The sequence below is a fragment of the Ailuropoda melanoleuca genome, chromosome 8 (genome assembly GCF_002007445.2).
Source record: "Ailuropoda melanoleuca isolate Jingjing chromosome 8, ASM200744v2, whole genome shotgun sequence".
NCBI classification, from domain to species: Eukaryota; Metazoa; Chordata; class Mammalia; order Carnivora; family Ursidae; genus Ailuropoda; species Ailuropoda melanoleuca.
The window spans coordinates 102,740,768-102,766,308 of NC_048225.1; the positions used below are offsets into that span (position 1 = coordinate 102,740,768).

General features: G+C 55.2%; 2 protein-coding genes across 5 annotated transcripts; both read right to left on the reverse strand.

Annotated features, from left to right (window-relative positions):
• Window positions 1-207: 207 nt before the first annotated feature.
• On the reverse strand, window positions 208-12,567 carry MYBPH (myosin binding protein H). 4 transcript variants are annotated; one of them, XM_019806169.2, is made up of 11 exons: window positions 8,277-8,724; window positions 8,038-8,172; window positions 7,104-7,271; window positions 4,594-4,682; window positions 4,035-4,230; window positions 3,715-3,854; window positions 3,001-3,160; window positions 1,587-1,723; window positions 1,260-1,452; window positions 891-938; window positions 208-493 (listed from the first exon to the last, which is right to left on the reverse strand). In XM_019806169.2, the coding sequence occupies exons 1-10, from the start codon at window positions 8,488-8,490 to the stop codon at window positions 922-924; spliced, it is 1,449 nt and encodes a 482-aa protein (XP_019661728.2). In that variant the 5' UTR covers window positions 8,491-8,724; the 3' UTR covers window positions 208-493; window positions 891-921. The 4 variants fall into 4 exon arrangements, with proteins under 4 accessions (XP_019661728.2, XP_034522956.1, XP_034522957.1 ...); XM_034667065.1 differs by lacking the exon at window positions 208-493 and adding an exon at window positions 12,453-12,567 and having other exon boundaries at window positions 891-1,452; window positions 8,277-8,516; XM_034667066.1 differs by lacking the exon at window positions 208-493 and adding an exon at window positions 8,735-9,300 and having other exon boundaries at window positions 891-1,452; window positions 8,277-8,516.
• CHI3L1 (chitinase 3 like 1) lies at window positions 10,044-19,139 on the reverse strand. Its single transcript, XM_011232612.3, has 10 exons — window positions 18,957-19,139; window positions 18,652-18,681; window positions 17,518-17,719; window positions 16,977-17,033; window positions 16,077-16,227; window positions 15,117-15,241; window positions 13,828-13,951; window positions 13,169-13,351; window positions 12,453-12,569; window positions 10,044-12,221 (listed from the first exon to the last, which is right to left on the reverse strand). The coding sequence occupies exons 1-10, from the start codon at window positions 18,979-18,981 to the stop codon at window positions 12,081-12,083; spliced, it is 1,155 nt and encodes a 384-aa protein (XP_011230914.2). The 5' UTR covers window positions 18,982-19,139; the 3' UTR covers window positions 10,044-12,080.
• Window positions 19,140-25,541: the final 6,402 nt, after the last annotated feature.

Below are 25,541 nucleotides of genomic sequence, written 5' to 3' on the forward strand. Positions count from 1 at the left end.
TGGCATAGCAAACCCTGAACAGGAAGCAAGATCTTAAAAAAATCTCATGTCTGGAAACCCACCATGACATCCTGAGGCCCCTCCTACTGCCACCTTCCTCCTGATGTCTTATGTGGAGACCCCCTCGTGGTGACGCATTCCACCCCCCTCGCTGTGACACAGCGCCTCCCCCATCATAGTGATGTTCACCGTCACAGAGGCCCCCGCACTGTTACACACCACACGCCTTTATTTGAGTGGTTCTCACCCAGAGTGCAACTCTCTTTAGGGGCGCTCCAATCTTTGCCCCTTCCAGGCCCCCTCGTGCCCAGGAAGCCTGGCCTGGGGCCTGCCAGCCCTACTCCTGGCTCCTGGGCTCCAGCCTCTGGGGGAGGGAGGCGAGGCAGGTACCAGAGAGCAAAGCCTTCAGCTATCACCATGGAAACGGGGCTCTGGGGCATCCGTGGAGCTGGATTCTGAGTCTGGTGGCCCCGACCCCCCAGGTCTGCAGCACCTGGCAGAGAACACTCTTCATGAACCCTGGGTTTAGGCAGAGCTGGGCTCTACCTGCCCTGCTGAAGAAGCGAGATGGGGCCCCTCTTGCCTTCCCAGGCCTCCCCCAAGGGCCCAATGCCCAGCCACTGCAGCTCTGGGACCCTTCCCTACTTGTCCAGAGCCTCAGAACCACCTGGAAGGGAAGGTGGGACCTAGGTTGTTGTCCCCTCTTTGCTGACCAGGAAACAGGCCCCAGGGAATGCCCTGGGCTGAGGGCACTCAGAGCCAGGACTTGACCCCTCTCCTATGTGCTCATTGCCCGGGACTGCAGGTTTGTCCTCAGAGCTGACTGCCACCCTCCCCTGTCCCCCCCACCCCCTGCTCTGGCCTCTGCCCCCAGAGGTCCAGCCATTTACCGTCCTCCTCATCATGGCATCCTGTCGTTCTTCAGTGTGTGGCTGACGCTGGAAGAGATGTCACAGTCAGAGTGGGGGAGGGGAGCTTCTGCAGGGGACCCAAGTTGGGGGTAGTGGGACGAGAGGGGCGCAAGGCTACATACCCTCCCCCCAGGCAATCCATCAGTCTGGGTGGCAGACTCTCGGCTACCTCCATTCCCTACGCTGGGCTGTCCTCCCACTCAGAAAATCTTTCCACTAACTGGACCTCTCCATCTTTACTACCCCGCTCTCTTGCCTTGAGTTCCAGCACCCAGCCTCATCTAGCCCAGCAGGAGAAGAGGTGGCCTCTATTAGGGGACGGTCCCTAGGGAAGGACATTCCTCGTACCTTTCCCTTTGACCTCCAGCCGGCAGTCCACAGATGCCTCCCCTAGCACATTGACAGCCTTGCAGGTGTAGACCCCGGAATCAAAGGGGCTGGGCTTCCGGATCTCCAGGGTGCAGACGCCTTGCTCAGAGAGGGCACGGTATTTGGGGTCACCCTGGATATTCATCTTGTTTTTCATCCAGATGATCTTGGGCTAGGGGAGCATGGTCAGAGGAGAGTTGAGGCTGTGGGCTGGGATGGGCTTTGAAGGAGCTGCCTGGGAAGATTCCTCAAGCCCACTGCCCCCACCCATCCAGGGCACAGGGCGGCGGGGGGTTCACCCCTTACCTTGGGCGATGCTCGGACACTGCAGAAGAGCTGAGTGCTGTAGCCGGGAGTGGAGGTGTGGTCAGCCAGGGGCTGAGTAAACGAGGGGGCTTCTGAGAAGTCTCGCTCCACAAACCCTTTAGGTTTGGCAACAATATCTGGGTTCAGGAGAGAAAGGGGGCAAATTTGAGGTTACAGGAGTAGACCTCTTAGAACCGGCTTCATCCATTTTCCTGAAATAATCACTAGAGCTTACACTTAGGTGTCTTATTTAATCTACATAGTATCCCTCTGCGAGAGTGGGTTTGTTATTACTATTTGAAAGATGGGAAACGAAGGCTCTTCGTGAAAGGGTGACTTGCCCAATATCACTTGATGAGTTTGGGGCTTTAAGGGTAGACAATCATGTGAGGACCACGGCTCTCCGGGCAGAGGGCTGGTGGTCTGGAGGAGGGTCTTAGCATCAATGAGGGTAGGAGACAAGCCATTTTGTTGCTGCTGTGGGATGAAGGAGCCTGTGGCAGGACCCCAGGCTCCTGGAATCTTCGGGAAGCCAGGCACGGCCAATGTGTGGGAACTTAGAGACAAAATGTCTCAGAGAGCCAGAAGAAAGCCGGGACCCTGCCTGGGTGGGCCAGGGAGGGGACAGAGAGGGCAATGGGCGGGAAAACTGGATAGATGAGACGCTCTTGGCCGAGGCTGGGCTGGGGACTTGCAACCCAGAGAGCCACATTTCATTTCTGTTTGTCTTTGGGAGACCTGACTGGTTTTCCTTTTTTAAACAAAAATGTCTTCCTAGTTCTGTGCAGCACAGGCTGGTGTTAAAAATTTGCGTGTGCCTTCCCGAGCCCACACAGACTCTGTGATGGTTGGGGGGGGGCGGGTGGAGATCGCAGGGTGACAGGGAGCAAGGGCTTGGCATTTCATATTTGACGCAAGCATGTCACGTGGCCGTGTGGAGACAGTAAATACCCGTATCACTCTTGTTCATCTGTGTGGTTTTATAGTAGGGTCAGGAGGCTTGTGTTTGAGCCAACTCATTGGACTCTAGCTACCCGTGCACCCTGCCCCACAGAGTAGTTCCCTTGGGACACGGCGCATGAGCCCAGTGACCGCTACGATGCCGGCAGCCACCAGCAACTTCAGCATACGCGCACAGCCTCCGAAGGGGCGCATTTCCTTTGCATGGGTTTGCTCTGATGTGTTCGTTAAAATCAATCAACCACATCCATTTCTTTACAGTCCCTCGTGTGAATGCGTGAGCGCGTGCAGAACTGCGGAGGGGGTGTAGAGAGGGCTGCGGACACTCTGGCGAACAGCACCCACGAGGACACCACAGGGAGGGGTGCTGACGTGCCAGGACAGACCGAGCCCGGTTGGGGGCGGGGTGCAGCAAGCAGGCCTGGCTTGGTTCTGGTCCCCGGCCCAGACCCACCTGCCTTCTGGATGCGGGCTAGCTCTTTGGTGGTCGCGGCCGAGGTGCTGAGCCCACACTGGTTCTCCGAGAAGACCCGAAAGGAGTAGGCGTTTCCCACGATGAGGTCAGAGATGGTGCAGGTGGTTGGGTGGTAGCGCTCCAGCACCGTGAACCATTGCTGTGGGGACCCCGGCCTGGTCATCCTCTCCTCTGACCCCCGCGCTTGCCCTCCTGGCTCGCCCTGTGGCCCCTTCCTCCGGGGGACTCATTCCATGCCTTATCCTGAGAGAGCTGAACCATCCAGCTTTGGGAGAAGGGATCCCTGGATTTCTCAGAGGACCTCACTGGGGTCCTCAGAGAAGTCGAGATTCCTACTGCTCAAAGTGTGGCCTGAGGACCTGCAAACTCAGAATCACCTGGGAACTTCTGGAAAGTGCAGGATCTCAGCCCCTGCCCCAGACCTAATGAGTGAAGATCGGCATGTTAGCAAGATTCCCAGGTGATTCATAGGCACATTACATTTCCAGAAGCTCTGCTCTAGACCTGGCCCCCCTCACAGTCTTCAGGAGGCACCGGAGGCCCAGAGAGGAAAAGGGTCTTGCTAAGAAGCCTCACGAGCAGTTAGGTTAGCAGTAGTTAGACTAGAACTTGGTCCCTGGACTCTCGGAGGGCTGGGCTTCCCGGCCACCTTGGCTACTTCCCCCAGCCCTGCTCTGCTCCAGCGGGCCTCACCCCTGTCTTTTTGTCTGCCTTCTGCACTGTGTAGCCCAGGAGCTCCGTGTTGCCCGTGTCCTGGGGCGGCGTCCACTCAAGGGCGGCGTTGCAGCCCCAGACGTCCAGGAGCCGGATGCTGCTGGGGGGTCCAGGTTTCTCTGCAGGACCAGAGTGCAAAGGGGCTGAGGGGAAAGGCTGGGCTTGCCGCAGAGCCCCCACAGCCAAGATCTGGCTCCTGTCGCACTCCCTGGCCTGATTCCGTCAGCTGTCGGCTCTGGGGCAGGAGGTGGGGTCTCTGGGTCCCCAGCAGGGCAGCCCTGCCTCCCCCGGCCCCGTACCAATCACCAGGATGTCGATGGCTGCCTTGGCCTCCAAGCCTTCCAGACACACAGTGAGCTCATAGCATCCTGAGTCGGAGCGCTGGGCCGAGCGGATGAAGAGGATGGAGTCCTGGTCTCCGGTGCGTACATTCACCCTCTGGCTGTCCAGGGCGCGGCCATTATGGGTCCAAGACGCCTGAGGCCTGGGACTCCCCTGGGAGGGGGGAGCTGTCAGGGTAGGTGCAGGAGGCGCCAGCACCCCCAAACCCACTCCGTTCCGGGGATCGCTAGAGCTGTGCTCAGGGGAGCTGGCCCCGTCAGCCCCTCCCGGAGACGCAGGTGCTGCTCACCGCCTCCTTCCCCAGGTGCCCAGCCAGCCCTGGGGCCACCCATCCTGTCCACAGCCTGGAGAGTCACAACTGAGTCATGCGTACAACAGAGGGAAGGTGAAGCTATCTTGGTGGGTCTCATGAGGGTCTCATGAGGATCCTGAGATTTCCGGGGTTCCTCCGACACACCTCAAGTAGGGGCCCTGGTTTCCATCCAGGCTATTATCCTGGGCAGGGGCCATACGTACCTGGAAGGGGATTTGCAGGTTGACTGGCTCTCCCACCTGGCGGATGTAGGTCTGACGAAGGTGGCGGGGGACTCGGATCTTGGGGGCCTCTGCATCAAAGGGAGAAGGGAGCCTTAGCACAGCGTGGGGTTGCTGGAGGCTACTGTGGGAGGCAGGCGTAGGAAACAAGCAGTGAGGGCTGCTGGCTGGGCAGGAGGGCCCCTAGGTGTGTTCTGGGGCTGCCTGCTTGTGGGAAAGGCAAAGCTCACTAGTGGAGATCCAGGGGCCCAAATCCCCAAAGGCCCTTGGGAAGTTGAGAGCTGGGAGGTTCTAGGAGGGCAGGCCCTCCATGGTGTGAACTGGTAAGCATCCTGGGCACTCCCTTGGCGCCCTGACCCTGCCAGGCTGGGATTTAGCCTGCAGCCCAGGCATTCCTGGGCCCCAGATGGGTCCTGGCGGGCTCCTTGGCTCCCCCTAGTGGGGAGCATGTGCTGCACCTGTCGGCCTGCATTCCCAGGAAAGGTGGCCATGGCTTCCTCCTAATTCAGCACCCTCCATTCCACAACAGCCCAGAACGTCCAGAGAAGCCCCTGTGAGATCCGTTTGCCCATTTCTCTGTCGGAGGCCATATGGGAGGATTAGGATCTTTCCCTTCTTAAATGAGGCCAGAGCAGACATACCCCTTCTTTCTCTGCCACCCCTCCCACTACCTTTCAGTCGCACAGCTGGGAAGTCCTTCCTGAAATCTCACTTCAGTCCCATGCTACAGCAGGGAGCCACCTTCCTGACCATCACCTAATCAGGGGCAACCACCAAAGCCACTGGGCATTCCGAGGGAGCCTGCAGCAGCCGCTGCCATCGTCCCCCTGGGCGGGGGCAGGAGGGGTGGTGGCAGAGGCTCCTCGGCAGAAAACAGGTGGCCGCAGTTGGGTGGTGGCACACAGGCCGGAGGGGAGGAGACGGTGAGAAGGAACACTGTGTCTCTGAGGATTAGCTGTGCAGGCACTTGGCTCTGGGAGCATAAGGAGTAGAATACTCTAGGGGCAGCTGCAGGGGGCCAGGAATGCTTGGCAGCTCCAGGTGGCTAAGAAGGGACAGCTGAGAAGCCGAGGATTCTGGACAAGGTCTCCACCCTGCCCTGCCCATGAGGAGGGCCTGGCTGGTTCCTGCTCATTCACGGCCTCCTCCCCCTCTTCTCTCCAGGAAATCCCCCTCTCTCCTGCCAGAGGAATTTTAATGGAGTCGTAGGTGCTGAGTCTGGCTGGCTCCTTCAGTTTTGGGCCTTGGAGTAGAGGGCCCTTGCTTCTGTACCCTCTCAGAGTCTGAGCTCCTGGGGCAGGTCCAGGACCCTTCCAACCAGGCAGGCTTCTTGGAACCTCCAGACTCGAGTCGACATGTCTACACTGTGGCTACCAGTTGGGGTCATGTCTCTCCCAGACTCAAAGGATAGGAGGGTTCCAGAGAAGACTCGTTGATGCTTGATGGCACAGGAATGGTCCTGTGTGGGAGGAAGGTTCTGGGATTGCTGCTAATAGGCTGAGTGACCTCAAGGGAATCCCTGGGCCCCTTGAGACCTGCTTGGCTTGGATGGACCAGCTATCACAGTCCCTGATTCTCAGCTCCCTAGCCCTGTGGTTCCCACATCTCTTGGGCCTGGAAGTTGAGAACTATTTCTTTGAATCCGAACTTGACTCCTCCTGTGGCCCTAAAGTCCGCTCTTTTTGAAGGCCTTGTCCAAAATTCTGGGGTCCTTATGTGGGTATGGGGGATCAAGAAGGAAGGTAGAGAAAGCCTCAAGCCACCTGCTGGCCTGTGTCTCTCTTCACCCTAGGCCCTGGGCTGTCCCCAAAGACCTCAGATCAGACCAAATGACTCACTGCCATTAACAGACTGAAACCTGATCGGCTCTGGGAAGGGAGCAAGGGCAGGCTTGAGGCTAATGCTCCCTGCAAATAGAACTCTTAGCAAAGGGAAAGCAGCTGGCCTCCAGGGTCCCCAGCACACCGCTGCTCTCTGGGGATGGAGAAAACTTCGCAGGCCTGCAGGCTCTCGTCTTTCTCCCACTAGGGACGTGGTGGGATAAGAGGCAAGCAAAGACTTCTCTCTGTTCCAAAACCTTCGGGAGGATCTGGAACCCAGGCCGTATGACACGAGCAGAGAATGGGCAGAAAATGAGTTTCCTGGCCGCTGGAGGGATTCAGATTAGACAGGAGGAAGAACAGAATGGCTCTTAGCATTGGGACGCTGAGGCAGGTGACCTGGGGGGCTTGATCTTTCATTTCTGGGGGTCAGGGAGCCCCTCCCCCAATGCCACTCAGGGACAGGCTTCTTTGACCTCCAGAGGCTTACTTCTGAGGAACCTGGAACTTTCTTAAGGCAAGATGGTGATAGCATGTGGCTTGTGCGCGTGAGGGTGGGATGGGGGAAGATGACCGTCCTGTCTCCTCTGCCCATTAGCCTCAAGTTTCCCTACCTATCACATCACGTGCCTGGGAAGAGCCGGGAGCAGGAAAGGAAAGGATGTGCTTTACCGATGATCTTCTGGATGTGGACAGGCTGTTCTAACACAGCTGGTGGGCCGGCTCCCACAGAGCTCACTGCAGCCACACGTAGGAAGAACTTGTCCCCCAGAGCCAGGTTCCGCACCGTCAGCTGGGTCACCATCAGGGGCCGGGCGTTCACAGGCACCCACTCCGAGGCTGGGGAAATGGACAGCATGCAAGGCCCCGGCTTCACGGCCATGGGCATCCTTCTCAATGGGGCTTTCCTCCTCCCTGGTGATCTGGGGCAGTTGACCTCCCTCCCTGGGCCTTATTTTCCCCCTTGATCTCCTTCCCTGACTTCTTTTCAAATGGCATCAAAGACACCCGGTGTTTGAGCCCTGGAATGGTGGTCAGAGGAGGTATCACTAAAGCCCGGAGAGGGTTGGACACATTTGCCAAGTCATGCAGCAAGGTAAGGGCAAAGGCAGGGGCCAGCCTGAACTTGGCCACCATGGAGGTGAACAGGAGAGTGGCAACAGCAGTTGGGCCATTGCCCAGGTCCCCTGTTTCTCCTCACTGTTTTCTACTCTTAAGGCTCCCCACCCCCAGCTTTTCCGTTCTTCCCTCCTGCTTGCTCTGCCCAAGCACGCTCCTCTGAGAGTCAGCATCTCCTTCCCTTATCCCAGCAGCATCCCCAGCGGCACTGACCCTTCTCTCCCTGTTACTCACTCAGAGGATCCCTGGAGCTGGAGGCCGGGGGCGGGGATGGGGGGGTCTCCTGGGGTCATTTGGACATCCCCCTGCCTCCGAGGTCCATCAGGGTGAGCAAGAAGTGGTAGGTGAGTGGGTTGAGGGGACCCCTTGCACTTTCTTCTTCTGTATCGCCCCCCCGACTGGCCCAGCTGCAGGGTCTGGGGGCTTGTTGCTATGACCCCCAAGCCTACCTCCCCTGGGGGTATGCAGGGCTTAGCCCAGAGCTCACCTCCCTCTCGGCAGAGCTCCAGCACATAGCCCTGGAGCCCCAGCCTCCCTAGCTTCTCCGGTGGCTCCCAGCTCACGGTCACCGAGCTGTCGCTCACATCCTCCAAGGCCAGCAGCAGCGGGGCACTGGGCACATCTGAGGGAGAAGCAGGGGGAGATGAAGAGGTCGGTGGAGAGCTGTCCCGGCTGCACTCCCTGCCACACCTGCTTCCCTCCTGCACCCGCCCCACTTCTCCTCACCTTCACTTGGAGGTGCAGGTTTGGTGGCGGTGGCTGGGGCTGCGGGGGCAGGTTCCTGGGAGGCAGGCTCCTGTGGCGTGGGAGCCCGCTCTTCCCCGGTGGACTCCAACACTGCTGCTTCTCCAGAAGGCTCTGCGGTGGGCGCCTCGGCTGACTCAGAAGCGGTCTCCTCCGGACCACAGGCGGGGACGTCCGAGATGGCTTTTTCTGTCATCGCCAGGCTGGCTGGAGGTGGTCAGGCTGCAGTGTGCAGGGGTCAGCACGGGAGGTTCTGGGCCTCCAGGGTGCCTGGGACACCTAGGTCCAGGCTTATATAGTCAGGGGCTGCCCCACCCCCCGCCGAATGATGATTCCCAGCTGTGGGGTCAGGTCAGGCAGGGGGACTGGGGGGCAGGGAGACGCCTCGGCCAGGAATAGCTCGGGGGAGGAACTGCAGGGTCCCTTGAGGAGCGTACTACCTCGTCCATCACTCCAATTGGATCTCAGCAGCCAGGGTGCTGGTGCCCGGAGGGGAGGGGGACCAGATGGGTGAGATGGGGCATTGCCGGGAGCTGGTGCCAGGGGTCAGGGCAATGGGAACAAGAGCTTCCGTCTGGAGAAGGAACCCGGATCGGGCTTTGCGTGTGGCCTTGTGGAGCTCTTTGTACCCAGGGCTTCCTGGCCTGAACAGCCTTCCCTGGGGAGCACTCCAGCTTTGCTTCTGGGATCCCACACTCCCCTCGGCCTCACGTTCCCTGGGCCTTCTCATGTGTGCTGTGTACTCTGTGGGGTTGAGGGTTCCAGAGGGGGAGGGGATTGGGATGCCCAAGGTGGGGTTGGCTGGAGGAAGGTCTTCCAGCAATGGGACCCCAGGAAGGGGGCCTAAGGCCCCCGGTTACTGCTTTTGCTGGAGAGGCTGGGGAGGACCCAGTCTCCCCAATCCTGTGACAATCCCCTAGTCCTTGGCAGTGAGATAAAGTCATGAGGCAGAGCTGGAAGAGACCCCGGAGGAGGACGGCTTCTGAAACTTCTAAACTCTCTGAAGCAGGAGTGCTAAACGAGGCAGGTACAACCAAATGTCTAGTCATGGATTCATTCAGCCAATAAAATGTTAAGACTGGCAATCATTTAACAAGCCTGAAAATACCATGTGTCAGGGAGGAGGGGAGGCCACGGGCACGGTCATGGCGGGTGGGAGCGGGGTCCTTTGGAAAAAGGGAGACAGCATCTGGTAAAAACGGGGAAATGGACATACCTGTGACCCAGCAGTGACAGCCCTAGAAACCGTCACGCGTGCCCAGGAGACAGGCACGCAAATGGGCACAGCAGTATTATTTGTAATAGCCCAAACCTGGGGAAAGCAGCTGTCCCTCCACAGCTCCCTGCAGAGCACGTGTGCACCTATGATCCAAAACATGGGATGGGAGGAGCCAATGGCAGCCGCGGGAGCGACCTCACAGATCAAACAGTTTCGTGGTGAACAAAAGGAAGAAGGCTCAAGAACGGTGGGATCCCGTCCATGTTAAATTCCAACGCAGGCAACCCCAGGCTCTCTTCTTGCAGGGGCTCCTGTAGGTGGTGAGACCCCAGTGGGAGGCAGGGGAGGTCAGGAGCGGATGTCTGGGCTGGTGGGGTTTCAGGGGGCACTACTGAGGTCTCATTTCCCTTCCTGGGGTGGGGGTAGGGTGGGGGGGTTACACAAGTTTTTGCCAGTTAGTAATTCTTTAAATGAAAGAAATCCATTTTATGCACTCTTTCGCATGTATGATATATCCCGACATTTAAAAGTAAATACACGTGTCATTTATTCACGGCCCTCAGCCGCACGCAGGCTCTCCCCTTTCCCCAGGACTGGCCACGCAGGAGTGTGGCTGCCTTTCCCTGCTGGTTGTCCTCATTGCGGAGTGGCAGTGGAGGGCCTGGGGAGCCTCAGGGTCCGGCCCTGCCTGGGTGCCCGTGCCCTCTGCCAGGTGACTCAGTGTCCTGCCAGGCAGGAGGCGGGCCCCGGAGACCCGATCCCCATCCCTGGCCTGTGACTCCGCAGCTATAAGTGAATGTGACTAACTCTGCAGGACCCTGAGTCAGCCCTGCGGAGCTTGTCCCAGGCTGGGGGAAGGGTGGTTCCAGGGAGGAGGAGGGGTGGGGGTTGGCTGCCTGGGAGGGCTCGAAGCCTCTGGGGTTTTGAAGACCCTTGTGTGGTGGGGTGGGCAAGGAGCAGGGATTAGGGAATCCCTGGCCCCACTGGCCCGAGATGAGATGCCAGTTTCCCTCCCGAGGCTCTGGCCAAGCTCTCACTTTCTTTGCCTTTAGCAGGGCTGTGACCTTGGGATCGGTCGCATCTGCTCAGCTCCAGCTGGTTCAGATTTCAGGGTGGCCAATAGGTACTTCCTTCCCTACACCTCAAACCAGTGTCACAAACCACTAGGCCAAGTCACGGATAATCGGAACATGAGGGAATCCACACATAAATTCTCTTTGATTTTGGAGTGTGTCTCTTGACTCTGGATACAAGGCATGCCTGGGGCCCTGGGAATTCTACAGAAACCTGATAAGAGCGTTTCTACCTCATAAAGGCTGGTCTTCTGAGCCCATCCCGTCTCATCTGTATTCCCATTCCACCTGCCTGCTACCTCATGTCCCCGGGCAGCCAGAGCAAAGCAGCCTTGTCTCTGCTTGGGTTGAGGGCCTAGTGTGTCCCAAGAGGAGAGACAAGGGAGACAGGGGGCTGAGCTGCAGCTCTAGGACATCTGGCGTATTTCAGAAGCCCCTAATGGAAGGGGCTTCTTAAGGTCATGGGCCACCCACTGATCTCTGGGAGTCTCAGAGGAGGCTGGATGGCCACGTCTCAAGCACCCTATGGAGACTCCAGGCCTGGGCTGAAGGGGGGATGCAGGAGGACATTGGGGTCTCCTTGGAGCCCTGAATGGCCAGGGCCAGGGCTCTCTAACCTGGCCCTGGGTTGGCTCCCTACCCCTGCCAGGGCCTCGGAAGAAATGAAGGTTTGGAATGTTGAATCTTTCCTAATACCTGCTAGCCTTCAGGAAACAGAAAAGTCTTCTTTCAACAAGGATCTATGTCAAGAGGTCTGGGCTACTTTACTATCTGGAAGGCCGTCAGCTCTCCTGGCTCAAGTCCACGGTGGATGGACCTGGGGAGGCTGGCCTCCTTTTGGGGCTCCCTGGGGCCCAACAGAGGCCAGGGTAGCCTCGCCTTCTGCACCTTCTACAAACTCCAAGCCCCCAAGGCAGAGAGAGGAAACCAGAAGAGACCAGGGAGGGGAGCCCAGGGGATCCCATAGGGCCACAAAGAGGCCGAAGCAAGCGCCAGCACACGTGAAGCCCTGGAGCTTTACTGAGCCGCAGCCGTGGAATTAGGAGAGGGAAGCGGGAGGGGAGACGTGCTAATGTTCCCGAGCACAGGTTTCAAGTTGGGCTTTGCAGAGGCTGTAATTAGCATGGCGGCTGCTCCATGAGAGATGCTTGGCTACTTGTGCTGGCCAAATGGTGTCCTTTGGCAAGAAGGCCTGGGGGTAAGGGAGTCCAAGAAATCTCCTTGGGTGGGTCTGGGATCATTGAGCATTTTCACAAATCAGCAGGGGTGTGCTGACCCCGTGTCTTACACTGTGCTGGCCCCCAGGCCTTAGCTGCCTACGGCTCCACCTCTACCTGCTGGTCCACTGGAGCTGAGCTCAGATGGCTCCTCTGTGGCCCTCCACATGGGGTCCAAGGGAGGGAGACTGAGGCTCAGTCGGGGACTCAGCAGGGCGGGCGATGAGGCTCCGGGCCGGCAGGGATGCTGCTCGCCCCACTGTGTGCAGGACAGGGGCTAAGCCTCGACGAGCGCGTCCTTGATGGCACTGGTGAGAGGGAAGCGCACACCCCCGCCACAGAAGGCACCCCGGAAGTCATCCAAGTCCAGAGCCCACACCATGGCACCGGCCAGCTGCCTGTTTCTCAGGTACTGCACCTGGCAGGGAAGACCCGGAGGGGGCAGAGCTGGGTCCCCCGGCTAGAGTGTGCCAGGGCCAACGTGCTGCCTGGGCCCCTGCCTAGGGAAGGGAACAGCAGGCACCCAAGACCTGAGCCATCCCACCGCCACGACCCAGCACCACCCTCAGTGCAGGGGACCTGAATCTGGCTGCTTGGAGCAGGGGCTCCCTCTCCCCTTTCATCCTGGGGGGTGGCCTGGAGAACCTACCTTGTTTTTGACGCTCTCCTTGTCGTCGTACCCCACCCACTGGTTGCCCTTGGTGGCATAGGGGACCTGCTGGACAGTGAGTCTATGGACTGTGGCTTGGTGGAGGAAGTCACAGATCTGAGCAGAGAACAGGGCAGGGTGGCGTGGAGAGCTGGGTGAGATGGTGCAGGTCACCAGGGAGATGCCAGTCCCCAAATCTCTTTCAGCCCCTCACGTCATTCTGCTCAGGACATCTGCCCCCAGCCCGCAGACTGCAGTCCTTATGCAAATGTATGTAAACTAGGCGCAAATGTCCCAGGGATCTGGGGGTGCTGTAGCCTGAGGGCATGTAGGGGACTCCAGTTTGCTTCTGGCATCTTAAACAGGGATGTGGGAAGTGATGGGCTGACATAAGGACTGGCCCAAGGCGATACAGAGCAGCAGGGGCAGGGTCCAAAAAGAACCCGCCTTTTGGCCACTGCTCTTTTCTGGGCTGGCAGGAAAACCTCAATGAGGGCCAGAGGGGTGTCTGGGAGCTTGGGGGTGCAGACCAGGTGTGCCTGCAGGAGATTTAGTAGCAAGAGGCCTGACCTCCCCCCTTCCTCCCCCTCAGGGTGCTAGGTTCACAGGAACATATGTTTTCATTCCCAAAGGAGCCAAAGGGGGGTGGGGTGGGAGGCTCACCTGCCTCAGGGCCTCTGGGTGTGCGGGGATTTTACCTTCTCCCTCGCTCATACCTCATAGTAGGCCAGGGTCCCCTTCTCCTTGGTGAAGCTGCCTGGTAATCCGGGCCCTGAGATCGGGGCTCCCACGCCAGTGTCGGAGGAGGCCAGAGTGAAGCTCCTCCCAAAGGTGGGGATGCCCATCACCAGCTTATTGGCCGGGGCCCCCAGCCTCAACACGTAGCTCACGGCATAGTCCTGGGAGGGGGTGGGGGAGAGGGGAGGAGCTGTTAGCGTTGCTGGGGCTGCAGGATGGGCAAGACTGTACAGTTCCCTCTGCAGCCTGGACCGGTGGAGTTCCAGGTGCACCCAGCGTCTGGGACTCACTTCCTCCTGAGAGCTGATAATGGCAGTCTAAAATGCATTTTGTAGTTGTGTTCTCGAAAAGATGGTCTTAGGTATAGGAAGGGATTATTACTATTGGCAGCCAATCAAGTAATCGGCTCCGGTTACACAGTAAGTGCAAGGCTGGTCTAGACCGGACTCCCGCCTCCTCCCTTCTGCAGGCATGGAGTACTCACAGACTTTGGGCCTCAGTTTCCTCATCTGTGGAGTGGGTGCCACAAGCCCTCCCTTGCAGGATTCCCCAGGGGCACGGGCTGGTGTGTGAGCACTGGCAGGTGGCAGGTCTCCGTGGCCCCTCCCGGCCAGCCACCCTCCTTCCAGGCACTCACAGCGTTGTTGAATCTGTCAGAACTCGCGTCTGCCTGGCCTCGGAACAGGGGGCTGTGATGTCCTGTGGTCTGATGCCAGGCTCCGTGGAAGTCATAGCTCAAGAGGTTGATGAAGTCCAGGTGTCTGGGGAAGAGAAGTCAGAGGGCGAGGCAGGAAATTAGAAAGGCTCTTGGCCTCACATCCATCACCCCAGCACAATGGGAGCCGGGCGGGCAGGCAACCCAGAGGCAGGCCCCGTAGAGCCCTGTGAGCCACTGTCTGGGCTGCCGGGCTGCTTCCCCTGCGCCGCACCCGGGAGTGGGCTTAGAGCCCCACACGTGCATTTAACGCAAGAGGAGAGTTCTTCTGTTACGCCCCCAGCACACAATCGGGAGCTGGCCTCTGTCTTGCTGTCCACTCTCCACGTCTGCCACCTGCCATGTTCATCTCAGTGAAAGCAGATTAAGAGTGACATCAATAGACAGCCCGGTGGGGAAAGAGCTGGATCAAAGGATGGCCTGAACCTATGATCCACTGGAGTGGGGAGGAAGGTTTACACACACACACACACACACACACACACACACACACACACACACAGAGCCGGGTGAGAGGGGCGGCACGTGCATTGCATGACTATGAGCTTCAGATGTTTGGGGCAAATGGCTGAGGGTCACCTAGTTCCCACCTCCTAAATGATCAATTTAAACACTGAGTCTACACCTCCCCAAGATCATAAAGAAGATTCTGGAAAGTCATAGTGAAGAGCCTTTGTTCTTTACTCCCGGGTTTCCTAAGATCCATGTCTTTGATTCCACTGAGACATCAGCCCGCGGGGCTGTGAACTGCTCATCCTCACACGCAGAAAGAGGCAGGGTAAGGAGGAGGAGGGGTGGACAAGGGAGGGGTCGCCTGTGTGTGTGTCTGCACCCTGAGGCATCTAGCAATGCAAAGTGTTACTGCTGCTGCGCTGTGTCTCCAGTGACTGGAGCTGGGGTTGGGGGGGGTGCCCGGAGAGGAGATAAGGCCCCGTGGCAGCTGGCCAGTTTGTATGTCATTTCCTACCTCCTTTTCCACAAATGCATTCATAGAAACTCTCTCTACTGGTTAGCACAATTTCCTGCATGAAAAACGGAAGCACAGGGATTACGGTGCCCCATTTGACAGATGGGGAGACTGAGGCATGGAGAACAGAAGTGACTTGCTCAAGGCGACACATGAAGTTTCTGGAAGAACGGGGACTAGAAATTCAGTCTTCTGATTCTGCGTGGAGTGCTGGGCCGGGGGTGGGGGGCGGCGGGAGACTCACTGGGCTATCTGGGCGACGTCGTAGCCACTGTCGATGGTCACCTTGCCCGCGGACACTGCCGCGCTGAGTAGCAGTTGCTGTCTCGTTCCCTCCTGGGCTTCCCTTGCAAACTCAGCCTTCATTTCCTTGGTTGGGAGAGAGGCAGGTGAGCGACAGGGGTTCTGGCAGCGTGAGAGGGAGCCTTGTGAGAGAGGTCAAGGTCTCTGAGCCTGTCATTGACCTTCCCCATCTGCGGGGACCCCCAACCTGACGGGGCTTCAGGGGAAATGCTAGAGTGGCCCATCGGTGGTCCCACCTTGGGCTCACCCGCCCACCTCCTAAAAAACATTTTGGACCCGTCACACCCCCACACTCCACACACATCTATCAACACTCAACTGCTCCCTGAACTAGAGGAACCACGAGGACAGACGGTGGTCCTCATTAGCCCACAGATTGGAAGAAATTTGTTTTTCAGTCTGTGTTTTGTTCCTGCTGGTACATGAGACCACAAAATTAAAGTGGTCTTTCAATTTATATTTAGTGGTCTCTCAGATTGGAAAGATATTGGTGCTGTGGGCAATTTGTCTAGACAATCACTCTGCCCCTGGGGTCACGGAGATGCTCATCAGATGTGACCAAGTGTCCCCAAGGCAGTGCAAGCTGGGGAGTGGCAGCATCGGTTTGGGACCAAACAGTGGATAACAATTCTCCCCCACTAGGTGGGTGCTCCGCTTAGTGACCTTCTGACGACCCCAGCACACCGCCACTGTGGTCACAAGATGTCTTCCTGATTGTGTCAGATCTCAGGACACAGGCCAGGTTGTCTTTCCCCGGTCTGGGTCCCTGGACCCTGCGGCCAGAAGGCCTCGGGCCCCTCTCTGCCTGCGCTCAGGGGGCCAGCCGCAGAAGACAGCTCCTGCCCACACCGCCCCCTGGTGACAGCCCTCCTTGGCCCTGCTCTTCCCGCCTGGACAGCACCTTGACCAGCCTGGTGAAGTGGCGCCTGTCTCTCCATCCAGGGTAAAGCCAGGCCAAGTCGAGCCCGTCGAAGCCATGGGTTCGCAGAAATGGTGGCACCGACTTGATGAAAGTCCTGCGGCTCCTGGTCTTAGAGGCGATTTTGGAAAATCTAGGGCCCGAATCACCGCAGTAGAGCGCTCAGTGCTGATATGCCAGCAGCCTCGGGCATCTCACGGGGCTTCTGAGGGCTGTGAAGCTGGGGCCTGAACCCCCGAGCTCCAGAAGGGCATGGCTGGGATGGGGCCCACCTCCAGTCATCTCACACAGAGCTCTGGAGCGGCCAGTCTGGGCTCCAGGCCCCGCTCTGATGCCTACTAGCCAAGCCGCCTTAGAAAGACCATAACCTGCATCTCCGTTTCCTTGTTGGTGAAGTGGGGATAATTACCGTGTCTCATGGTGCTGTTGTGGGGATCCCCTGTGATCGCGGATGCACGAGGTGCCTGATGCCGAGCGATCACTCAGTAAGAGGGAGCTGTTAGGGCCATGCCTTGCCCCCTTTTTTCAGCCCTGCTCCAACCCTACCCACTCCAGGGAGGCCCGCAAGCTCTCCATACTCCCCAATTTTCCATTCCTTCCACCTCTCTCCTTCCAGCCCTAAGGGCGGTATCTACCAGAAGTTCGGTGTTTTCAGGTCTAAGAGGCGGTAAATGGAGCACTGTCAGGGAGGCAGAAGATCACTGGCGATGTGCTGTGTGACCCTTGGCAAGGCCCTCATCCTGTCTGGGCTCTGGTTTTTTCTCTGTACACGGGATGGGCCCCTGACAACCATCTAGGCCCCCGGGCTCTCTGTAGTGGGTAAGGGAGACCTATGCCTCCTCCCCCCCCCCATTCCATCATCCTCTGGGGACCGGGTCCTACCTTTGAGAACCAAAGTTCCATCCTCCAACAGATAGGAGGGTCTTCAGGTTGGGGTTCCTGTGGGGCACAGGGAGGCAGGAGGGCGGGGGTGAAGTGAAGCGGCCCCATGGGCGGGAGGCTGCTGCACGCTTCCAGCGTTGGGCGGGAGGTCCTTCCAACCCCGAGATTCAGGGTTCTGGGAGGCATAGCCTTTGCGGAAGTTACTCTGAGGTCTGCTGCCCATTTTTATTTCCCCTGAGTGGGGAAGCCAGGATATGGCAAAATAGAGTCATGAGTACAGTCTGTGTTCCCTGGAGGGGTACCTCCAGTAGGGGAGAGGGCTCCCCTTCCCCAGGGGAGCTCAGCTCGCCTTGTTCTACAGCCTGTCTCTGCCATCACCAGGTAGGGCCCAGCACGTGCCCTCATCACCTGCTCCCACCAAAGCCCAGGCCCTCCAATTCCCCAGCAAGGGTCCCAGGGGCTGTCCCCCAGCCTCCCGAGCAGAGGGACCAGCCAGTCTAGCCCTGCATCTCCCTCCTGTCCGGGCAGCCTGGGACCCAACCTGTTCTTCAGCGTGTTCAGCGTTTTATAGAGGGTGACATCATTCCACTCCCAGGTGTTGATCTCGTTGCTGCTTATGTTGGCAAAGCTGTAGATGACGTGGGTGCAGAGGAAGGGGTCGATGGCGTCCGGGAAGCAGCTCCCAAAACCGTCCCGGTACTGGGACCAGTTGGTGTAGTAGCAGACCAGTTTGTACGCAGAGCCTGGAGAAGATGTCTGGGGTGGTGCCTGGGCCAGGATGGAGCCAGGGGGCCTCTGGCTGAGCCCTGCCCTGAGCACCGTTGGGATACTGGGGGCTGGTGCTGAGATGTGAGCCAAGTTAGAATTCTCAGCGCGAGGGGCTGGCTCGGTTTCCTCTGCCTCTGATGAAAATAAGGCCTATTCTGAAAATGCTTTGAACAAATTAAATGCAATGGATGAATATCCTGCAGACTAAGGACAGGGCACCGTGTGCGGTGAGCTTGGGGGCTGGTGAACAAAGGTAAAATGGGACTTGGTGCAAGTAAAGAAGGCTTCCTGGAGGCGGTGGCTTGGAAGGAGAGAAGGGACCCAGCCCCAAACAGCCAGTGTCAGAAGACCTTGGCCTTCAGAGGGGAGCCTTGGGGAACCTGCAGGGGGTCGTCGATCTGGGGTGCTCTGCTTCTCTGCCTCCCTGCGGCAGTGTCCCTAACTTGTAACCCACCCAGAGTGGTGGTCCCCAGTCCCCCTCAGCCCCTCCCCCAAGCTGGGGCACGATTCCAACGGACCAGGAAGCTCTTCCTCTCCTCATTCCAAGTCCTCTTCCTGCAGAGTGAGCCTCTTCCTCCCTCCTGGTTACGGAGGAAGAACAGCGGGCATCTCTTGCCCATGCTGCCCCTGGGCCCGTCCGCGGTGCCCACCAGGCCACGAGCTCAGGCCTCCAGCAGACCAGAGCCTTTGAATGGCTTTTATTTTGAAAAATATCAAATATACAGAAAAATAGAGGATAGTGTAATAAGCATCCCTACGCATATCACCTTGGTTTAACAAACGTTAGTATTTCTGAGCCATTTGAATCACAGAAGGAACTGTAAAGTGCTCCCCTCTGCCAAGACCTCCTCTCCATCACCCGCACCACGCCCCTGTCTCCTGTGACTTGAAAGAGGGGGTTACTTACAGCTTTGGAGGAACATGAGGACCACGAATCCTGAAGGGAAATCCAGAGTCAGACCCCCTGCGAGGACGTCCTGCCCTCCCTTCTGCTCCACCCCCCCCACCCAGGCAATCAAGGGGTTAACTCCTGTTGCCCTGCTCTGTCTCCTCCTCCTCCTCCCTCCGGTGCCTCTGTTTCCCCTCTCTCCCCAACTCTACCCACCCCACAGCAGGCAGGAGGCCAGCCTCTTTGTGCAGTGGCTCCCTGGGCTGTCTGGGCCTCTTAGCCTGAAAACCCACAACCGAGCCAGCCTTGACCAGCCCAGAGACCTGTCTGAGCCGCCCTCAGCGCCATCCGGGCTGCAGAAGAGCAGGCTGTGGTGTGGCCGGGTCCTGTGCCCTCAGCTCCCGTGTCCAGCCGCTTAGACAGGGCCTCTTCCCCGGGCCTCTCGCTTCTTCTTTATACCTGTCCCCTTCCACTCCCACGGGCCCCCAAACATTCCATTTATGGGAACTGAGCTGTGTTAAGGAAGGAACTACGGGCTGGGACGCAGCCGGGGAGGAGCACTGTGGGGCACCAGACGAAGATTGAGAAACCCTGGAGAGTTTTGAAAACTTGAGCCAGGTCTCTGGGAGACACCTGCCACCCACGGGGGTGACGATCTGGTGGCTCCGGGGTGAGTGACCCAGCCTTATTCCCAGACACCTTCCTCATTGCCTTTTGCACAACCTCCCCCTCATTTTCCAGCCTGCAGTTTCCGGGCTTTTCTGGCAGCCTCTCCGTTGGCATCACCAGCCCTCCGCCCAGGCTCTCGGCCAGGTGGAAACAGGGCACAGTTGAGTTCTGTAACCCGCAGAGCCCCAAACAAGGCTGTTATTTTCTTTCTCCCCAGGCCCGCAGCATCCTGCCTGACCTGCTCCCCCCTCAGACTTTCTTTCTCCAAGCCTGGTTCCCGTAGCCTGGCCCGAGAGTCAGGTGCAGGTCGGACAGCCTGTGAGCGGTAGCTGTGCTGATAATTAAAGGGAAATCTGGGGAGGAATGGAAAATCCCCCCTGGCTGCTCTGAGGCCCGAAGCTGTTTGGCTTCCTTTTTGAAATTCCGGTTCCAGGGAGCCAGACGGCTTCTGTCGCAAGCCTGGGGCTGCAGCGAAGGACCAAGGAGTCGATTCCCAGGAGCAGATAATCCCAGAAGATTGAGAACCTCCATAATCTCCCTCAAGGATGCTTCTGACACCCAGACCGCACGAGGTCGCCCCCCCCCCAAGTCCTTGAATGACTCCAGGGCAAGAATGAAACTTCTTAAGAAGGCCGTTCAGGCTTTGCCCTCTGTTTGGGGGTACTTTCTTTGGCCAAAGATCCATGACAACTCCATCCTTTGCAGGCTGCAAATTAATGAAGAGGCAGTGAGTGACAAGTTCCAAACTCCAAGAGCCAAGAGTGGGTCAGAGGGCTTCTTAACAAAGTCCTTTCATTTGTACCCTAATGTTAGGTAATAATCCGACATTAGCCACCGCGGTTTCACAGACCTCTCTTGGTGAGTGAGGTCTCTCCCCTTCTTCTTCTCGCCCTTCCTCTGCCTGTAAAACTGGGACAACTCCTCAAGGGGTGGATAAAGAGCGCTTTGTCCGGAGTCACTCTGTATGTACTAAAGGGTCACTTCTTTTCCCTTTTAAGGCCACTGCCTCCTTTTGGACCCTACCGGGTAGAGAGCAATGCCAGTCAGTGACCACTTTTCCTTGTTCATTGGGCTGAGAAGTGGACTTCCTCTAATCTTTAAAAGAAGTATTACAAAGGCATGTGCAATAAAAACATTTTCATTACAGGGTGAAGTATGTTAAGAACACACTTCCAATTTTCACTCTTTCTTTGTTAAAAACGATCTCGTAGACTCAGAGTGTACAAGCCTTGTTGTCCTGTTCCCCTCTCCAAACCAGTTCACTAACTCTGCACGTTCTGTAGGAAAGTGGCATTATCACAACAAATAGCCAAGATACCCCTGGGCCTGCCTCAACAGCAATGGCTAAGGGTCCCATGGCTCAGCCCCTTCCAGTCTCGTCTCATGTCCCCCTCTTCCCTACACTCCACCCATGCATGCTTTCTTTCATATCCTCATATTTGCTCTGCTCTTGCACACCACAGGGACTTTGCATATTCCATCTACTTGCCTATCAATAACTGAAGGGCCTGAAGTCTTATGCTGTTTGCAAACTATTGGGACGGCCACAGTTTCACGGATTCTGGCAGAAGACACGAGAATCCTAGGTCAGAGACAAAGGACTTGCTATTCATGGCACAGCAAGAAGCATGGATTTCATGTTTGTGTCATTTTCTGTGGTGAGAAAGTGAGAAAGCAGCTATTTTGAATTGCTGTCTGGACATTTTCTAGACCCTGCTCACACTCAGGGTCTGGACATTTAGATTAGGACGCGAGCTTAGGATTCCTGCGGCAAGTTCCTGCTTTGTTTTTCCTGATATAACTTTGAAAATAACCACTTAAGAGTTGAGCCCGTGAAAAGTCAGTGCCCTCCACCCCAACCACCTTATAAGTAAAAGGTGCTTGCTCTCTACTATTTACTGCCTGCTCGTGACCTGGGGCAGAGGACTCCCCTTCTCCCTGCTGATTGCCATTTATCCTTTTATTCTCGCTTCTGGGATTTGTAAGTAAAGAATCTTGTGACTTGACTTCCCTTGTGTAACTATATTCAAACCACGCCTTCAGTCAAAAGAACCCCAGGGTTTTCACTTCCCCCAAAAAGGGAGCTCTGATGTCAAAGGTGCCACCGGCCCACCTCATATGAGTGGCTCGTGCCTCTTCATTCAGCAGGCCATCATCTGCATTTTCTTCATTTAACACACCAGCTGTGGGCCCCCATCACACTTCCCTTGGCTCCATGTTCCGGTGGGGGGGGTGACTTGGAGCAGTCCAGGTGGACGCTGTGCCTGCAATGTCTCATACCACAGAAGAGGGGTTTAAGAACCCAAATCTTTTACAATGCACGGTAAGCCTGCCTCTCCTTGGACCTGCGGGGAAACGTTNCCTGCCTCTCCTTGTACCTGCGGGGAAACGTTATCTTTATTATACTGGACAGCCATCGAAGCTGCCTTTGGCTCCAGGGGAAAACACCGTTTCTATCGTCTAAGGCTGTTTGCTATACAAACATCATCAAAAAGGTAGCCTGGAACAAAGACAGCCTGTTCCTCTGCTCATAGGATGGACAGAAACGCAAGAGACCCATGGGGAGTTGTCTCCCAGGACTGTCCCTCTGTGGCCACTTTACTCCTATTCGTCCTTCAGATTGCAGCTCGGCAAGCACCTTCACAAAAGGCAGACTCCTTGGCAAGGGAAACCCTCCTAGTGGGGCTGTCAGAGGACCTTGTACCCTTTTTCCTACTACCCGATAGGGTTATAATTTTACATCTTGTGTGTGGATGTCTTATTAATGTCTGCCTCCCTCACTAGGCTATATGCTCAGTAAAAGCAAGGACTGCGTCAATTCTTTTGAAGTTTGTTTTTATAATTTTTTAAAGTTCAAGTACAATTAACATACAATGTTATATTAGTTTCAGATGTACAATATATGATTCGACCACTCTATGTGTTGCTCAGTGCTCATCATGGTAAAACGTACTCTTAATCCCCTTCACCTGTTTCATCCATCCCCCCGCCCACCTCCTCTCTGGTAACCACCAGTTTGTTCTCTGTATTTAAGAGTCTGTTTTTTTGTTTGTCTTTTATTTGTTTGTTTGTTTTCTTAAATTCCATATATTAGAGAAATCATATGGTATTTGTCNCTGTCAGAGAAGATGGACATTAAACAAAGAATCACATAATGAGTTATTAGAATCGTGAGAAGTTTACCAAAAGAATTCTGAGGGTTGGGAAACCTTATAAGTGGTGTGGGTGGTCAAGGAAAGANTTCGACCACTCTATGTGTTGCTCAGTGCTCATCATGGTAAACGTACTCTTAATCCCCTTCACCTGTTTCATCCATCCCCCCGCCCACCTCTTCTCTGGTAACCACCAGTTTGTTCTCTGTATTTAAGAGTCTGTTTTTTTGTTTGTCTTTTATTTGTTTGTTTGTTTTCTTAAATTCCATATATTAGAGAAATCATATGGTATTTGTCTTTCTCTGACTTATTTCACTTTGCATTATACCCTCTAGATCCATCACATCATTGTAAATGGCAAGATTTTCGTTTTATGGCTGAGTAATATTCCATTGCATATATATATATATATATGTATGTATGTATATATATATCTCACATCTTCTTCATCCATTCATCTGTGGGTGGACACTTGGGCTGCTTCCATATCTCGGCTATTGTAAATAATGCTGCAATAAATATAGGGGTGCATGTATCTTTTGGAATTAATGTTTTCATTTTCTTTAGGTAAATACCCAGTCGTGGAATTACTACATCATATAGTAATTCTATTTTTAAGTTTTTGAGGCTCCTCCATTCTGTTCCCCAGGGTGGCTGCACCAGTTTGCATTCCCACCAACAGTGCAAGAGGTTTCCCCTTTCTCCACATCCTTGCCGATACCTTTTGTTTTATTATGTTGTTGATGTTAGCCATCCTGACTGGTGTGAGGCCATGTCTCACTGTGGTTCTGATGTGCATTCCCTGATGATGAGTGATGCTGAGCATCTTTTCATATGTCTGTTGGCCGTCTGTACGTTTCCTTTGGGGAAATGTCTGTTTATGACTTCTGCCCATTTTTAGTTGGATTACTTGTTTTTTGGTGTTGAGTTGTACCAATTCTTTATATATTTTGAATATTAACCAGGATTGGGTCAATTTTATTCACTGTTGTATCCATCTCCAGTGACAGACATGGAGTAGATGCTTAGAAAGCACTCGCTGGATGACTGGCTAAATGAATGATGAGTGCTCTCAAGAGGGTCCCTAAATCCAAACTCTTCTATTTTGAGTTTGGAACCTGATGTTCATGAAATTCATCTCATTCAATAGTTTTTGTCACTCTGAATAAGCCCCCGTGCTACCCTGGTCCTCCATGCCCTCATTCAACCAATGCTTACTGAGCCCTCACAGGTGCCTTGCCTTATAGGAGAGGGAAGAGACAGAAAGAAGAGTGAAAACAGAGTTATCCCCTGTCCTCTTGAAGTATATGGTCTGTCAGAGAAGATGGACATTAAACAAAGAATCACATAATGAGTTATTAGAATCGTGAGAAGTTTACCAAAAGAATTCTGAGGGTTGGGAAACCTTATAAGTGGTGTGGGTGGTCAAGGAAAGATTCCATAGGAAATGATGTGTAAACTGAGGTGGGAGGGAAGGGAAGGAACTTGTCTGGCCAAAGAGCATGTGCGGCAGAAGAAACAGAAACAGCCTGGGGTAGGAAGAGGCTGCCATGTTCCAGGAACTGAAAGACCTCAAGAGTGGTTGAGGCAGGGAGGGGAATGTGGGAGGCACGGTTGAGTCTGGGTCAGGAGCAGGAAAGTGGACTGAACCACCTCTCCCTGGACAAGTTCCTGGACCCCTGGGGTGGTCTCTTGGGCATAACTGTTTCGAGGATCCCTTTCTTTGGCAACAGAGAGATATGGTGTTAACTTCCCATGAAATATTTAAAAGGGAAGTCCTCTTTTTATAGGCGAGTCTTTTCCTCCAGGTGTGAACTTCTGCCAGGCAGGCAGGAGTTCAAGTTCATTTCTAAATCCTCAGCTCCATAGTGTTGTCATTGGCACATAGTCTGGGCTATCAAAGATCCAGAGACAGAAACATTTAGACAAGAAAACAATTACTTGGGAAAAGGGAAAAGGAGTCAGACTTCAGGAAGAAAGATTAGCTGGTCAAATATGAAACCCAACAATTTAAAGGGGAAAACAAGATGACCAAGGCTACCATATCCATGGACATCAGACTCTTTCTTATACGTGCATCACATTTATGACCTATCTTCATTTTTTAGCCTGGTCAAAACCAGGGATAAAACTGTTCTTGTCAGAGAGTCCGTACGTGTGACAACTAGTCAGGGCGTATTCTTCTGGAACGGTCAGGAAACCCGTTGTTTTTGGTTTTTCTCCTGATGCACAGTGTCCGCCACCCCCTCCCCCCACCCCCTGTGCTGGCTGGTCATGAACGGAGCAGGGTCAGGTTTCGCTTCTACAGGTTTTCTTTCCTTGTGGGTAAGTTCTTGCCATTGAGAAAACTTTAAGTTGCTTAACAATTTTCTGACTCAACGTCATTAAATGAATATTTTGTTTTATTTGATGAAAATTTATTTCCATACCCATATTAAGAGGCATTGATTAATACATAGACACTTTGTTTTTAAAGATTTTATTTATTTATTTGACGGAGAGAGAGAGAGAGAGTGCAGGGGGGAGCAGCAGAGGGAGAGGGAGAAGCAGGCTCCCTCTGAGCAGGGAGCTGGACATGGATCTCAATCTCTGGAACCCGAGATCGTGACCTGAGCGGAAGGCAGACACCTAACCTACTGAGCCACCAGGCACCCTGACGCTTTGTTTTTGAATGACTAACAAAACCAGAGCCCTGTGATAATGATGGTGAACTTCTGTCTGGAGGCTTTGTAAAGCTCCTCGGGTTGTAAATTGCTTTTACATATCAGAAGAATTTTTACCATCTTTTTTTTTAAAGTTTTTATTTATTCGTTTGTTCATTTATTTATATATTTGAGAGAAAGCATGAGAGCGACAAGTTGGGGATGGGGGAGGGACAAGCAGACTCTGTGCTGAGCACAGAACCTGGCACAGGGCTCTATCTCACAACCCGGAGATCATGACCTGAGCCGAAATCAAGAGCCAGATGCTCAACTGACTGAGCCACCCAGGAGCCCCTTTACCATCTTTATCAGCACGATTTTCTCTAAGATTCCCATATTTGTTAATAGTTCTGGCCTGCCAGGAAGTGAAATTTTTTTACTACCA